Source organism: Sinocyclocheilus rhinocerous, unplaced genomic scaffold, assembly GCF_001515625.1.
Source record: "Sinocyclocheilus rhinocerous isolate Xijiao unplaced genomic scaffold, SAMN03320098_v1.1 scaffold1953, whole genome shotgun sequence".
Lineage (NCBI taxonomy): Eukaryota > Metazoa > Chordata > Actinopteri > Cypriniformes > Cyprinidae > Sinocyclocheilus > Sinocyclocheilus rhinocerous.
Genome location: NW_015652261.1, coordinates 191884 through 206841, shown reverse-complemented (window position 1 = coordinate 206841; position 14958 = coordinate 191884). Strand labels below are relative to the sequence as shown.

Below are 14958 nucleotides of genomic sequence, written 5' to 3'. Positions count from 1 at the left end.
TTATTTATTTATATATATATATATATATATATCGAAGGATTACCTATATAAATGTGACAACTTTCTAGATTAATACATTAGCTTGTATTTAATTAAAAATGCCAAAAAACAGTAATATTGGCCCTGTCCCAAATGGAACACTTCGTGTGCACTTGCGGTCTTACAGACTTACAATGGCCGCCGCGTGTCCGTTAAGTCCACGAGACCGTAGGGTGTCCCATTTGTCATTTTAGCATTCAGAAGGATGCTCGCGACAGTCCCCCTTGAGGCCGTTATGCGCTCGCGACAGTACCCTTTGAGGCCGTTATGCGCCCTCGATCCACACTTCTGCTGAGCCCACACTGGGGCGAGCTCCGCAGCAGACTTCTACCCGACAGTCAAAGCGGCATTACGTCACGAAAGTGCGGACTCAGAGTAAGACCGCGAGGGTTTAGGGTGACATTTCGGACAGGGCCATTGTGAAATATTATTACAATTTAAAATAACTAATTTTCTATTTTAATATATTTTAAAATGTAATTTATTCCTGGGATGCAAAAGCTGAATTATTTTTTTTTTAAGAACAGTAGAAGTACAGGTGCATCTCAATAAATTAGAATGTCGTGGAAAAGTTCATTTATTTCAGTAATTCAACTCAAATTGTGAAACTCGTGTATTAAATAAATTCAATGCACACAGACTTTTTTTTATTGGTCTTATGGAGTATTCTAATTTGTTGAGATAGTGAGTTGGTGGGTTTTTGTTAAATGTGAGCCAAAATCATCACAATTAAAAGAAAGAAAGACTTAAACTACTTCAGTCTGTGTGCATTTAATTTATTTAATACACGAGTTTCACAATTTGAGTTGAATTACTGAAATAAATGAACTTTTCCACGACATTCTAATTTATTGAGATGCACCTGTAAATGTGTGATTGTTTGTTGCTTTCTGTTTTAGGGACTGCCGTCTTGCTCATACCTATTTCAGGCACAGATGTTTTTAAGGAGAGCTGCTGACCTGCCAATCCTGCAGCACAACATTCCGCTCTATCAAACACTAACTACAACTCCAGCTCTGTTTAAGTATGATCTCTGTTCATGTGTTTGTATTAAGTAGAATATGTTGTTTGTTATATACAGTATTTATGAACTACCAGTCAAAAGTTTTTGAACTGTAAGATTTTTAATGTTTTTTAAAGAATTCTCTTCTGCTCACCAAGCCTGCATTTATTTGATTGATATAGCAAAAGCAGTAATATTATGAAATATTTTTACTATTTAAAATAACTGCTTTCTATTTTAATATATTTTCAAATGTAATTTATTCCAGTGATCAAAGCTAAATTTTCAGCATCATTACTCCAGTCTTCAGTGTCACATGATCCTTCAGAAATCATTCTAATATGCTGCTTTGCTGTTCAAGAAATTTTTTTTTATTATTATTATCAATATTTAAAACAGTTGTGTACATTTTTTTCAGGATTCTTTGATGAACAGAAAGATCCAAAGGTCAGCATTTATCTGAAATAAAAAGCTTTTGTAACATTATACACTATTCCATTCAGTATAATTTTTATTATTTTTTTGGGAAAGAAATTATAGAAATTAATACTTTTATTTAGCAAGGATGCTTTAAATTGATCAAAAGTGATGATAAAGACATTTATAATGTTACAAAAGATTTCTATTTCAGATAAATGCTGTTCTTCTGAACTTTCTGTTCATCAAAGTAACCTGAAAAAAAATCTACTCAGCTGTTTTCAAAATAATAATAATAAATGTTTTTTTTGAGCAGCAAATCAGAATATTAGAATGATTTCTGAAGAATCATGTGACTGGAGTAATGATGCTAAAAATTCAGCTTTGAAATCACGGGAATAAATTGCATTTTAAAATATATTCAAATAGAAAACAGTTACTACTAAATACTGAGCATTTTTCAGTTTTTCTTTTTTAATAAATTTGCAAAAATGTCAACAATTCTGTGTTTTTCTGTCAATATGGGGTGCTGTGTGTACATTAATGAGGAAAAAAAATTAACTTAAATGATTTTAGCAAATGGCTGCAATATAACAAAGAGTGAAAAATTTAAGGGGGTCTGAATACTTTCCGTACCCACTGTATGTATATGTATGTACAGTATGTATGTATGTAAAAAAAAGTTTCTGTTTTTGTTGAAATCCTTTGTACCTTTTCTGTTTAGGGTCTTTGTTCCAGAGTTCTCCTCCAGGTTGGATGTTTTCATCTTGAACTGTTCTGTAAAGCTGGGAAATGATTGCAGACTGTCAATCACTGTAGGCTCCAGCACTTTGAGGCAGGGCTCAGAGGTGAAACAGAACTGTTCAGGGTTAGAGAGCTGCTCCACATTGGTCCTCATTCCCCCGTGGAACAGCTGGTTGCTGGTTACGGTTGAGACTAGTCAACCAAACACCACCATACCTTTCAGCATCTCTGCCAATGTCACAGGTTTGTTTTGATTAATCTATCACTTTAATTACATTTTTTTGCCAGTTATTGCTTGATTCTTAAATGTCTTTCTCTCTTCTTTCACTTCATACACACAGTGGGATGTAAACCTTTGAGCGTCTCTTCAGATTTCAACACCTCAGCCTTCATTCGTACCATCATTGCTCCCCAAAGCAACAGCTCAGGTGGCCTCAGTAACACATCCGTTTCCATGAGAGACCAACCGGGCCTCCGTGCTAACAGCTCTGAGCCAGTGTGCATGAGAAGCCCTTCAGTGTTCAGAGATGAACAGGATGTGCTATCACTAAGCTTCATCGTTTCCAGCAGCAACCTAAACGTGACCTCAGACCTTCCCACTGTGCTCACACTTGAGCACTCTCCTGGTGACAGTGGCGGCACGTTTGTTGTACAGCTCCACTTGAACACTGTAAGAATATAATATAATATAATGTTGTCGGGGAGATTTTTGAATGATTTTGAAAGAAGTCTTTTGTGCTCACCAAGGCAGCATTTATTTAATAAAATATCAAATAAAAACATTAAAATTGTGAAATATTATTACAATTTATATAACTTTTCTATTTGGATGTATTTTAAAATGTAATTTATTTCTGTGATGGCAAAGCTTATTTTTCAGCAGCCATTACTTTTAGATTTTAGAAATCATTCAAATATGCCGATTTGTTGCTCAAGAAACATTTCTTATTGTTATGAATTTTGAAAACTGTTTAACTGTTGGGCTGATTTAATATTTTAGTGGAAACCGTGATATATTTTTTTCAGGATTCTTTGATGAATAGAAAACTTTAAAAGAACAGCATTTTTTTTTAAAGAAGACTTTAAACATTATACATGTCTTTACTCTCACTTATGATCAGTGTATCGAATTGTATCGAATGTATGTATATATATGTATATATATATGTGTGTGTGTATATATATATATATATATCACAGCCTCTTGTGGCTTCTTTTATTTGAGCACAGCATATTCACTACAACCACTGTGATATCAATAATGAATTGTGACCCAATTATCCTAGTAACTTTATATTATACTAGGTATATTGAATTTGTATCAGTGTATTTTTTATTCATATTGTGTTGCAATATAGATTTAACATTTTTTCTTCTTATGTTTGTGGCATAGAGTTCTCTGGTTGGTGGATTTGCTCGTGTCAAAGCATGTCTCACACCTTCTGCTCCTGTACTTCATGTCAACCTCAGCCAGACTTGTGCTACAGGTTAGTCACATTATAATTTGTGCAATGCATGTTTACTATTCTCCTGCATGTCACATTTGAAGCTCTCTGCGTATATGTGTGCATGTAGGGCTTATGCAGGGCTATTCTCTGAGCGTGAGCAGCAATGAATCACAGGCACTGTTGAGGATTCCGTTTCCAGATGCAGCAGTGTGGTACCTCAGCCTCCAGACCATGTGCAATGACAGGTTAGTTGTGCAAATTCAGTGCGGAACTAGCACACACAGTAAGATAGACCTGTCCTATACATTTATATTGTATGACTACAGACATTCCTAAAGCACCTTCTGAGCATTATTTATGGTCCTGTGTTGTCCTTCCAGTGTCGACTGCAGGAACGCATCCGCGATAGTGAGTGCGTCTGTGAGTGTGAGTGCGTGCATTGATGACTGTGGACCGTATGGAGAGTGCAGACTGCTACGCACGCACAGCTACCTCTATGGCGCATGTGTGTGCAAAGCAGGTAAACAAACACACATGCAAACAACTGGCCATAAATCATAAATAATTAAAGCTACTGAGTTTGTTACTGTTTGCTGTTGACAGGTTGGCAGGGATGGGGCTGTACGGATGGAGCAACTGCGCAGTCGTACTCCCGGCAGATGGCTGCGGCTCTGCTCCTCACCCTCAGTAACTTTTTCTTCATCCCACCCATCGTCGTAGCACTTTACAGAGGCTACCACGTCGAGGCCGCCATCTACTTCTTTACTATGTTTTTCTCCACGGTGTGTTCTTATGTTATAATTCTATCTATCTATCTGTCTATCTATCTGTCTATCTATCTATCTATCTATCTATCTATCTGCTCACGCTATATAGATATCTATATATCTGTCTGTATGTCTGTCTGTCTGTCTATCTATCTATCTATCTATCTATCTATCTATGTCTGTCTGTCTGTCTGCTCACGCTATATCTATATCTGTCTGTCTGTCTGTCTATCTGCTCATGCTATATAGATGTCTGTCTGTCTGTCTATCTTATCTATCTATCTATCTATCTGCTCACGCTATATAGATGTCTGTCTGTCTATCTGCTCACGCTGTATAGATATCTGTCTGTCTATCTATCTATCTGTCTATCTATCTGTTTATCTATCTGCTCACGCTATATAGATGTCTGTCTGTCTGTCTGTCTCTATCTATCTATCTATCTATCTATCTGAAGATCTGTCTGTCTGTCTATCTGCTCATGCTATATAGATGTCTGTCTGTCTGTCTGTCTATCTATCTATCTATCTGCTCACGCTGTATAGATGTCTGTCTGTCTGTCTGTCTATCTATCTGTTTATCTATCTGCTCACGCTATATAGATGTCTGTCTGTCTCTATCTATCTATCTATCTATCTATCTGTGTCTGTCTATCTGCTCACGCTATCTATCTATCTATCTGTCTGTCTGTCTGTCTGTCTGCCTGTCTGCTCACGCTATATCGATATCTGTCTGTCTGTCTATCTGCTCACCCTATATAGATCTATCTGCTCAAGCTATATAGATATCTGTCTGTCTGTCTCTATCTATCTATCTATCTATCTGTCTGTCTGTCTGTCTGTCTGTCTATAATACACATTGCATATTTTGTTGTCATAATGATTGGGTCTTTTGCAGTTTTATCATGCGTGTGACCAGCCCGGTGTGACTGTGATGTGCATCATGGACTACGACACTCTCCAGTTCTGTGATTTCTTGGGTTCTGTTGTGTCAGTGTGGGTGACCATTGTGTGCATGGCACGGCTCCTGGATCCAGTAAAATATGTAAGTACTATATTATATATATTTTTATTTTAATCAATAATGGCCATTATTGTTGTTAATAATGTGCACATCTCCCATGCAGTCATGGTAGGTGTGTTGGAGCCTTGTCATTGGTGGAAGGGGTTACACAGCATCTCTAATAACTAAAGATTGATTGTTATTGGTTTTATGACTATTTTTGCTCAAATGTGAAAATTTTTATTACAACCTACCAGCAGACAGCTGCAGGGTGGAACTGAAACTGCTGTATTTTGCCATTAAATGGTACCCTTGTGCTGCCATGTACATTCATGAAAGTGTCAAATGTCTTTATCACCTTGTAAACTACAATGGAACTATTGTGGAATGGGCCTTAAATAGCATGGCATGTTTAACTAGACCTACCTGTTCTTTAAAGGAAATGTTGTGATAATGCATACCAAGTATTGTTACTTTGAAACAATACAAACCACAAGCCAGTAAAACATTTTTATTTACAGGTATTATGTATAACTTTATAGTCATGTTATTATGTCTATAAATTAGAAGAATGAGTTGTTAACTGATCAATAAACATAACATTATATATTAATACATAATAGTTTCCCCCCCCCTTTTAGTCAATGATTCTTGCATTAAAATTGTAAGTTTGCCTTGTCAATTTTCATTTTCTCTTCAGAATGAAATATTAGACTTCAGTAAATGCCCCCAAACTATTAAGTGTTTCTTATAATGAATAGAATGTGGGTCATCTGTTGTTAATGTTCTTGTGCTTCTGATGTCAGATTTCAATCATTTTCTGCAGATTAGTTTCAGTAGATTGTATTTTTAGACTGGGAAGCAAGTTTTTGGTTCTGAAACTGTTTACATGTTACAATGAAAAATATATATTTTTTAATAATTAATGTTGATTTACGATATGACCCCTTTACATGTATATGCTAAACACTTTAATGAGTAATTATTTACTTAAGGTTTGTGTTGCATGTCAGTTTTAATAGCTTATATTGTTCTTACATTGCAGCTATTGTTTATGGCGGGCACTCTCATCATTTCTATGGCGATGCAGTTGGACCGCAGGGGGCTATGGAACCTTTTAGGTCCTGTCCTGTTTGCTTTGGTCATTATGGTCACTTCCTGGGTGAGTTAGACTTTTCCATTACTCCAAAACATTGTATTCTTAGACAGTTTTTTTTTATATTGTGACTGACTAATAATAGGAATTAAATTTTTTAAATTAATACACTACTTTTCAGTAAGAGGTCAGTAAGATGTTTGTAATTAAATTAATTTGTTTATTCAGCAGATATGCAGTACGTTGATCAAAAGTAACAGTAAAGATGTTTATTATACATATTATATACAGTATATATATATATATATTAGGGCTGTCAGTTTAACGCGTTAACTTAATTAATTAGTCATGAAAAAATAAAGCGATTAAAATATTTTGCCCCTAATAATAATTAATAATAATCAATAATTAATTAATTAATAAATGCCCCTGTATGTGTTTCACCCAAAAATGAAAATTACCCCATGATTTACTTACCCTCAAGCCATCCTAGATGTATATGACTTTCTTCTTTCAGACGAATACAAGAAGCGATGCGTTTGTGTAAGAAAAATATCCATATTTACAACTTTATAAACCTTAATCTATAACTTCTGCTAACTGTCGTATGCACATTCATGAGAGAGTGGCGTCCAGCGGATGACGTAGGCGTAGCGTAAACTCCGGTGAGAATATGCGAGTCTCGCGAGAAACAAGTTTTGTTTACAGCAAAGGAAAACCAGTATCCTCTTGGCTCATATTGAAATCCTCCGACATTTTTCTTTACAAATCCTCGTTTTGTACTACTAATTCGTGACCGGTGTTTTGTTTTGCTCTCTCCTCTGCGCTTCCACGTTCATCACTTCCGCGTTCGTCACCGCGTTTGCCTACGTTCTACGTCTTCCGCTGGACGCCACCATGCCACTCTCTCGTGAACGCGCGTTCGACAGTTAGTGGAAGCTAGAGATTAGGTTTATGAAGTTGTAAATATGGATATTCTTCTTACACAAACGCATTGCTTCGCTTCAGAAGGCCTTTATTAACCCCTGGAGCCGTGTGGACTTCTTTTATAATGGATGGGCGCAATTTTTTGGACTTCAAATTTTGGGCTACCATCCACTCCCATTATAAAGCTTGGAAGAGCCAGGATGTTTTTTAATATAACACCGATTGTATTCGTCTGAAAGAAGAATGTCATATACACCTAGGATGGCTTGAGGCTGAGTAAATCATGGGGTAATTTTCATTTTTGGGTGAACTATCCCTTTAAATGTGATTTTATACAACAGTTCAGTAAATATGAAGTTGATATTGTGTTATATTTTCAACACAACATTATGTGTTTTTGCTCAATTTTGCAGAGAACATACTACCTTTGAAGCCACAGCAGAACTGTTGCGCGTCTCATGCTGTATCATGCTGTAAAAAAACAGCGGTTTAGTTTCTGAATGAATCCGCGTTTTGAACAAATCGTGTGAATCAATGATTCAAAGGCCCATTCATAAAGAGAGCCGTTTACTTCATTCCTGAATGAATCAGCCATTTGAACTTCTCAAATGAATGAATGAATGACTCATAAAGACATTTACTGCCGCCACCTGCTGGCAGATTTAGTTTCTTATTTAGAGTATCCTTTCATAAAAAAATTTAAAATAATAAAAATAATAATAAATACATTAAAGGGATAGTTCACCCAAAAAATTTTAATTCTGTCATCATTTACTCACTCTCATGTCGTTTCAAACCTTTCTTTTGTGGAACATAAAAGAAGGTATTTTGAAGACGTTTGGTATAAAGCTGTTTTGGTTACCAATGACTTTCGCTGTATGAACAAAAAATACTGAGATGTTTCTCAAATTATCTTCTTTTATGTTCCATAGTTTACGTTGCAGTCTAAATGTTTATGTGTATTAAATTTTATGTTGAATCAAATAAAATATTTATTTAAAATAATAAAAATAATAATAAATACATTAAAGGGATAGTTCACCCAAAAAATTTTAATTCTGTCATCATTTACTCACTCTCATGTCGTTTCAAACCTTTCTTTTGTGGAACATAAAAGAAGGTATTTTGAAGACGTTTGGTATAAAGCTGTTTTGGTTACCAATGACTTTCGCTGTATGAACAAAAAATACTGAGATGTTTCTCAAATTATCTTCTTTTATGTTCCATAGTTTACGTTGCAGTCTAAATGTTTATGTGTATTAAATTTTATGTTGAATCAAATAAAATATTTATTTCTAAAGCTACAATTTGTAATGTCTATTTGATACTTTCTCATTTAACACACAAAAAAAGCTTTAAATAATCTAAATGTGGGTATTTTCACAGTCAAATTTATTTTGCGATTAATTAATCCAAACGTAATTAATTAGATTTAAAATGTTATATATGTACATATATGTATATATATACAGATACAGGGTTTCTGTTGTTTGATATAATTCAATTCAGATTTAAATGTTACTTTTCTAAATAAATGAATACTCCCACTTATGGTTTCCAGTTTAAATAAAAAAAATTAAAAAATTGTCTGCGCTTTGAGTTTAAGGTTGTTTTTTTTTTTTGTCTTACACAGGGCAAATTATATCCTACCGGATTTAACTTTAAAATAAACTTGACAATACATTTCCCATGTAATGATGAGCAATATGTCCTGTCCTGTTCACTTGTGTTACCTGACAGGTTTATCGAGGAGTGAAACGGCATCAGTGCTACCCTCCGCTGTGGCGCCGCTGGGTGTTGTTCCTGCTTCCAGGCATCGTATCTGCATTGATTGGTGTGTGCGTGTACGTCTTCGCTCAGACCGACAGCAACTACTACTACACTCATTCCATATGGCATGTCATGGTGGCCACGAGCGTGGTCTTCCTCTTACCACCCCGCGAAAAACACGTTCCCCCCTGGGGCTGGACCAACAAAATCTGTAGCTACAGGAGATGTAAAAATGAGAAAGTAGAGCTTTACACTGTCACCTAAATACACTGCTATTGATATTTGCACAAACTGTGCATTTTAACACTTTTACAAACATTAGTGGTTAGCTTTAAGAAACACGTCAAGCTTTATCTGAAAGATTCTCCTCTGTACGCACACTAATAACTACTTAAAGGAATAGTTTACCCTAAAAATGTCATTTTTACTGTCCTTCTAAACCCATAAATCAAATCAATGGAACACAATAGGAGATTCTTGGCAATTCATAATCAAGTGAAGATTATCAGTGAATAACAAACTTGTTTTGCTTCCCACACTAAGCTATTGTATGACTTCAGAAGGCTTGGAATATAGTGCATTAGTCATGTAGACTACATTTATGGTGCTTTTTGATGAATAAAAACTTATCCTTTTGTGTTTCATGGGGAAAAAATAACCGCTTACAGGTTTGAATGACATGAGGGTGAGTAAATAATGCCATAATTTTCATTTTTAAATGAACTATTCCTTTAAACAGGATACTTTTACACTTTTTAACTTTTCAAATGAGTGATTTCACAGAGAACAACAGCAATGTCAATCATTTAAGAACGAAAACGAACAAAAGGCAACTTAGTGAATATCATTTGACCCAGTTTAGTTTATCAGAGAATCAATTTATCAGTTAATTACACTGCATTTGTCATGTTCTTTGTGGACAAATGTCATTTTTTATCGCTTTTGAGAAAAACACTACTGATTTCTAGGTTTATTCAGCACTTTTTTCAGTAGATTTTTATGAGCAGCACCACATTGAATCTGCACCCACAGAACTGGGATTGTTTCTGCAGAAAAGATTTTTTTTAAATAACACATTTAACTATAGTTAAATACTTTTCACAGAATTCTGTAGATTTTCTTTCAAAATCAGCACAGAAAATTTTAAAAAATAAAGAAATTGCAGATTCTGTCTGGACGTACTTATGACGTTGAGGATCGTGTTGGGCATTTTCATTACCAGAGAGGACTGTTGTCTGTGTCTCTGAACTATTGTTTGCTTACACTGGAGAACAGGTGCAATAGTTCCTCCTTTAATAGCCAAAATTGTTTTACACTATTATTTATACCACTGTCAGGAATGTACAAGAAATGACCTCCCTTCTTCCTCCCTAAAAGCCTTGGAATTTTTCGCGAGATGTTGTTCTTATGTTTCCGAGGGGAAGAACTTCTTAAACTCACGTAAAATTGTGTTTGCTTGAGCCAGTATGTGAAATGATGCTTGTATGCCAGTATGAATGGCTGTGTCTCCTTCATAGGTTAAAGGTGTGTGTGTGTGTGTGTGTTTGTAATGGGTATCTGATGTATTTAAGATGAACTTCTGTATTGGTCAAGGCTTTACATAGATATGCATAATGCTGTACTTCTGAACCCTCAGGCCAGTTTAAACTTGAAGAGGCATCTGTGGACGTTTATAATAAGATTTACATTTACATAGCAGCTGTCCTTTAAAGATCAAATGGATGTAAATCAGTGTCGCGGTTTTCCATTTAACGTGATTCATGTCTTTTTTTTTCCCCCAGAGGAGGTAAAGTGTTAAATAGGGTTGGAATATTATACAGATGTTTTACAATGTTTTATATTCATTTTGTATTTGAATTGATATTGAAGAAATATGAGCTAAACTAAGATATAATAGTTTCATTTGTAAATCTGTGAATCCCAAAACCTTTTCTTCTTTCTTATGGGATTTAGTTTTGATTTAATATCGCTTATCATGACAATCCTTGTTCTTCTTTGTGTCCATTGGTAGGCCTTGTAAATTGCACAAATATGCACTTGTGTTTGGGGTTGAGAATGAGGCAGTGCAGTCACAGAGATTATGTTTAATGTTAAAGTTTCTTTATTGTTGTTTTTAGTCATTTTGATTTGTGCTCTTGATTCCTGTCTCCTTTTTTCCTAAAATGATCTGTAATGTATATGCCAATAAATGGAAAAAATAAATTATTCAATGATTATTTAAAACTGGCTTCTTAGTCTTGGCAGATGTTCTTAGATGTACTGTCCATTCAAGTATTCACTGAAGCACTGTTATAATATGTGATGTAAATATATGTCAATAAACTGTGACAATAGTACATTTATAGCATAAAGGAAAAACTTTATATCAAATAAATACATTAACAACATGACAAATGTGTGACAAAGGCAAGTTACACTTAAAACACTGAAGAAAACACATTCGTTGAACAGTTGAAAGTTGGTAATATATATATCTGATGTCTTACGGCATTATTGCTACATCATAAACAGTATCTTTGAAATGCATGAAAAGCTGTATTTCTACATATCATATAGAGAAATGTGAACAGAGGAATCAAGCACCCTTATTAGGCAATATAATGACCTTTAGTTATAACATCTGTTTTGTAGAGCACAACAGGAAGCAGTGGAGATGCCACTTACAGCTGTGTTAGGTAACATAATAGCACAAAATAAAAACAAGCAGTAAATATTGTGTGCATGTTTAAAGCCGGGATGCTGTTCCGGAATTAGAGTTTGAGTTCTTTGCCTTCCCATCATCCTCTGCGGTTTGGGTGGCGAGGGCAGGCGAGGGGCTGGAGTGACGCTGACGACGCATGAACGGGAAAACACTGGACATACACACAGACAAACACTGATAAGACATCTCTTCCTCTGCAGACCAAGCAAAATGGGTTGTATCCGTCTTAGGCTTTTACCTTTTCTTGGTCTCCTGTGGTACTATGGCTCTGGCTAATAAGTTCTTGTAGAGTTCAGATTTGAGATAACGAGGGTACGAATCCTACAAAGAAACACAAAAGACATTTATTGAACTTTGGCAAGAATATTCAAATCCTTTTTGCATCTTTTCACATCATAAAAGCTTTGTTTATAATATTAATATCCATATTCAAGTGACCCATGTTCATTTACACCCTATCAATCACTTGGAAGTCTTCACTTCTTCAGTTTAAAAGTTTGGGGTCATTATGATCTAAAAAAAAAAAAAATCAATGGTTTTATTCAGTAAGGATGCATTAAACTGATCAAAAGTGACATAATTGTTCTTTTTTACATAATTCCAAAAATGTGTATTTTAACTACACGCTGTTGTTTTAAGAATGTAAGAATACTCCCCAAAAATATTAAGCAGAACAACTGTTTTTAACACTGATAATAATAGGAAATGTTTCTTGAGCACTATTAGAATGATTTCTGAAGGATCGTGTGACACTGAAGACTGGAGTAATGATGGATGGATTATCTCGGCAAAGGAGAAGTGCTCACTAACACAGATTTGTGAACAATATTTGAGAGAAATAGGCCTTTTGTGTACATAGAAAAAGTCTTAGATCTTTTGAGTTCAGCTCATGAAAAATGGGGGCAAAAACAAATTTATCCACATTCTGCATTTGATCAAAGAGCTAAAAAAAAAATCAATGGTTTTATTCAGTAAGGATGCATTAAACTGATCAAAAGTGACATAATTGTTCTTTTTTACATAATTCCAAAAATGTGTATTTTAACTACACGCTGTTGTTTTAAGAATGTAAGAATACTCCCCAAAAATATTAAGCAGAACAACTGTTTTTAACACTGATAATAATAGGAAATGTTTCTTGAGCACTATTAGAATGATTTCTGAAGGATCGTGTGACACTGAAGACTGGAGTAATGATGCTGAAAATTCAGCTTTGACACCACAAGAATAAATTACTTTAAAATATATATACAAATACAAAATAAAAAGAGTTATTCTAAATTGTAATAATATTTCACAATATTATTGTATTTACTGTTTTTTTGTTCAAATAAATGTAGCCTTGGGGTGCATAAGAGACGTCTTTCCAAATCTTTAAAAAATATTATCAACCCCAACTATATACACTGAACAAAATTATAAACGCAACACTCAAGATATTATACCTTTTTCATGAGGAAGTAAATGTGCATTTGAGCATCATCAAAGACAAAACGATGAGGGCGCTTGAGTCCTTCCAGTGTCTTTTCCATGGTCTTGCTGTCAATATTCACCCAGCGACTTGCACCAGGAGCCAGGAACTGTCTGATAGATTATAATGGAGATCAGTTACAAGGTTCAGCAAAAAAATCACATGAATAAGAGACAAATTAGAGGTGATGAGAGACTTTCATTCATATGGCACACTGATTAAGTATATACGGTATAGTACACACATACTGATTTAGTTTATATAGATTTATTTTTGTGATGGCAAAGCTAATATTTTTGGCAAACCATGGTACATTTTTTGATGAACAGAAAGTTCAAAAGAACAGCATATTTAAAATATAAATATTTTGTAACCGTATAAATGTCTTTAAAATTGTTGCATGGATAAAATATTAAGGTCATACTTGTAAACCTCATCCACTTTCCCTGGAATTTTTGCAGTCTCGCCGTGACGAACGTCTTCACAGGCCTGCCAGAAACACAAGTTCTCCGCTGATAACACGAGAGAAACCAAGAAGGGGAACAAGAGAGAAGCAGACAAAAGAAGATTTTGAGGGAGAGAGAAACATTAAAAGTTGTTACATTATTCATATATACAGAGTGTGCAGCAGGATAAAAATGGAATCTATTAAAGCTCTGAAAGTGCAGAAGGGAACGACAGTTTTGGGACGCTCTTCAGAACTGGGTTAAAATAAAAGATGTTTATATAAGAGGGATTCAAACAAAAACAAAAATATTGCAAAAATACCACAGTGATACCATGATTTTGGAAAATTCCATGGTATTCTTTGATGTGAATACAATTTATAAATGTAGATTATCATTTAGTACTAGAGACCAGCTGATATTGATTTAATACAACCGTACCAAATCATTTTTTGTTTAAGTTTCTGATACGCAGAACTGATTTTGAAACAATTTAATTCTAGTAACTAAATGATTCATCACCAGCCAAAGATGAACAGTCTGCTACACAGATTTCAATTAACCTGTATATTTATTATAATTAACACTTGTCCAAAGCTGCTTAAAGTAATGTAACTAAAATGAAAAATAACAAGTCTTTTGTAATATAAGATTTTGCACAATTTTGCTCACTATGCTAGTTTATCTTTGTTTTGTTTTGAAATGAAATATGTTTAAAATGTTACAAAAGATGTGTACCTGAAGACTGGAGTAATGATGGTGAAAATTCAGCTTTGCATCACAGAAATAAATTACATTTGAAAATATATTCAAATAGAAAACCGTGATTTTAAATTGTAAAAATATTTCATAATATTACTGATTTTACTGTATTTTTGATCACATAATTGCAGCCTGAGAGAGCATAAGAGACTTCTTTCAAAAACATTTAAAATCAAAAACCCAAAACTTTTGAACGGTATTGTAAACATGAGTGGCTGTTATGTAAAAAGTCAAATAATATATAATTCCAAACATTAGATGTAAACACAGTTGTTAGCATTGTTGGGTGCTATTCTATATTGCCCAACCAGATGGCGCCATTTATTAGTAAACCAAATATTGAACTGATTAAAGCAGCACTATGT

The 14958-nt window shown here is 34.5% G+C and overlaps 2 protein-coding genes across 3 annotated transcripts in view; one reads left to right on the top strand and one right to left on the bottom strand.

Annotated features, from left to right (window-relative positions):
• The window catches only part of pgap6 (post-glycosylphosphatidylinositol attachment to proteins 6), an 18097-nt gene that overhangs the window by 2222 nt on the left and 917 nt on the right, over positions 1-14958 (top strand). Inside the window, exons 4-13 of one of the 2 annotated variants that reach the window (XR_001636957.1) lie at positions 939-1063; positions 2184-2446; positions 2545-2873; positions 3597-3690; positions 3779-3896; positions 4032-4171; positions 4255-4433; positions 5316-5462; positions 6466-6582; positions 9184-10881. Coding sequence is in view for 1 of the 2 variants with exons in the window: in XM_016519888.1 (XP_016375374.1) it covers positions 939-1063; positions 2184-2446; positions 2545-2873; positions 3597-3690; positions 3779-3896; positions 4032-4171; positions 4255-4433; positions 5316-5462; positions 6466-6582; positions 9184-9477 (1806 nt within the window). In the remaining variant the exon portion in view is untranslated. Of the gene's footprint in view, positions 1-938; positions 1064-2183; positions 2447-2544; positions 2874-3596; positions 3691-3778; positions 3897-4031; positions 4172-4254; positions 4434-5315; positions 5463-6465; positions 6583-9183; positions 11609-14958 lie in introns of those variants that run through there. The other variant, XM_016519888.1, reaches the window with a different exon arrangement.
• LOC107714145 (regulator of G-protein signaling 11-like) overlaps positions 11603-14958 on the bottom strand; it is a 10976-nt gene continuing 7620 nt past the window's right edge. The window contains exons 13-16 of the mRNA XM_016519889.1: positions 13810-13897; positions 13360-13498; positions 12153-12235; positions 11603-12065 (exon numbers count right to left, since the gene is read on the bottom strand). Coding sequence (XP_016375375.1) covers positions 11939-12065; positions 12153-12235; positions 13360-13498; positions 13810-13897 — 437 coding nt within the window. The 3' untranslated portion in view covers positions 11603-11938. The remainder of the gene's footprint in view (positions 12066-12152; positions 12236-13359; positions 13499-13809; positions 13898-14958) is intronic.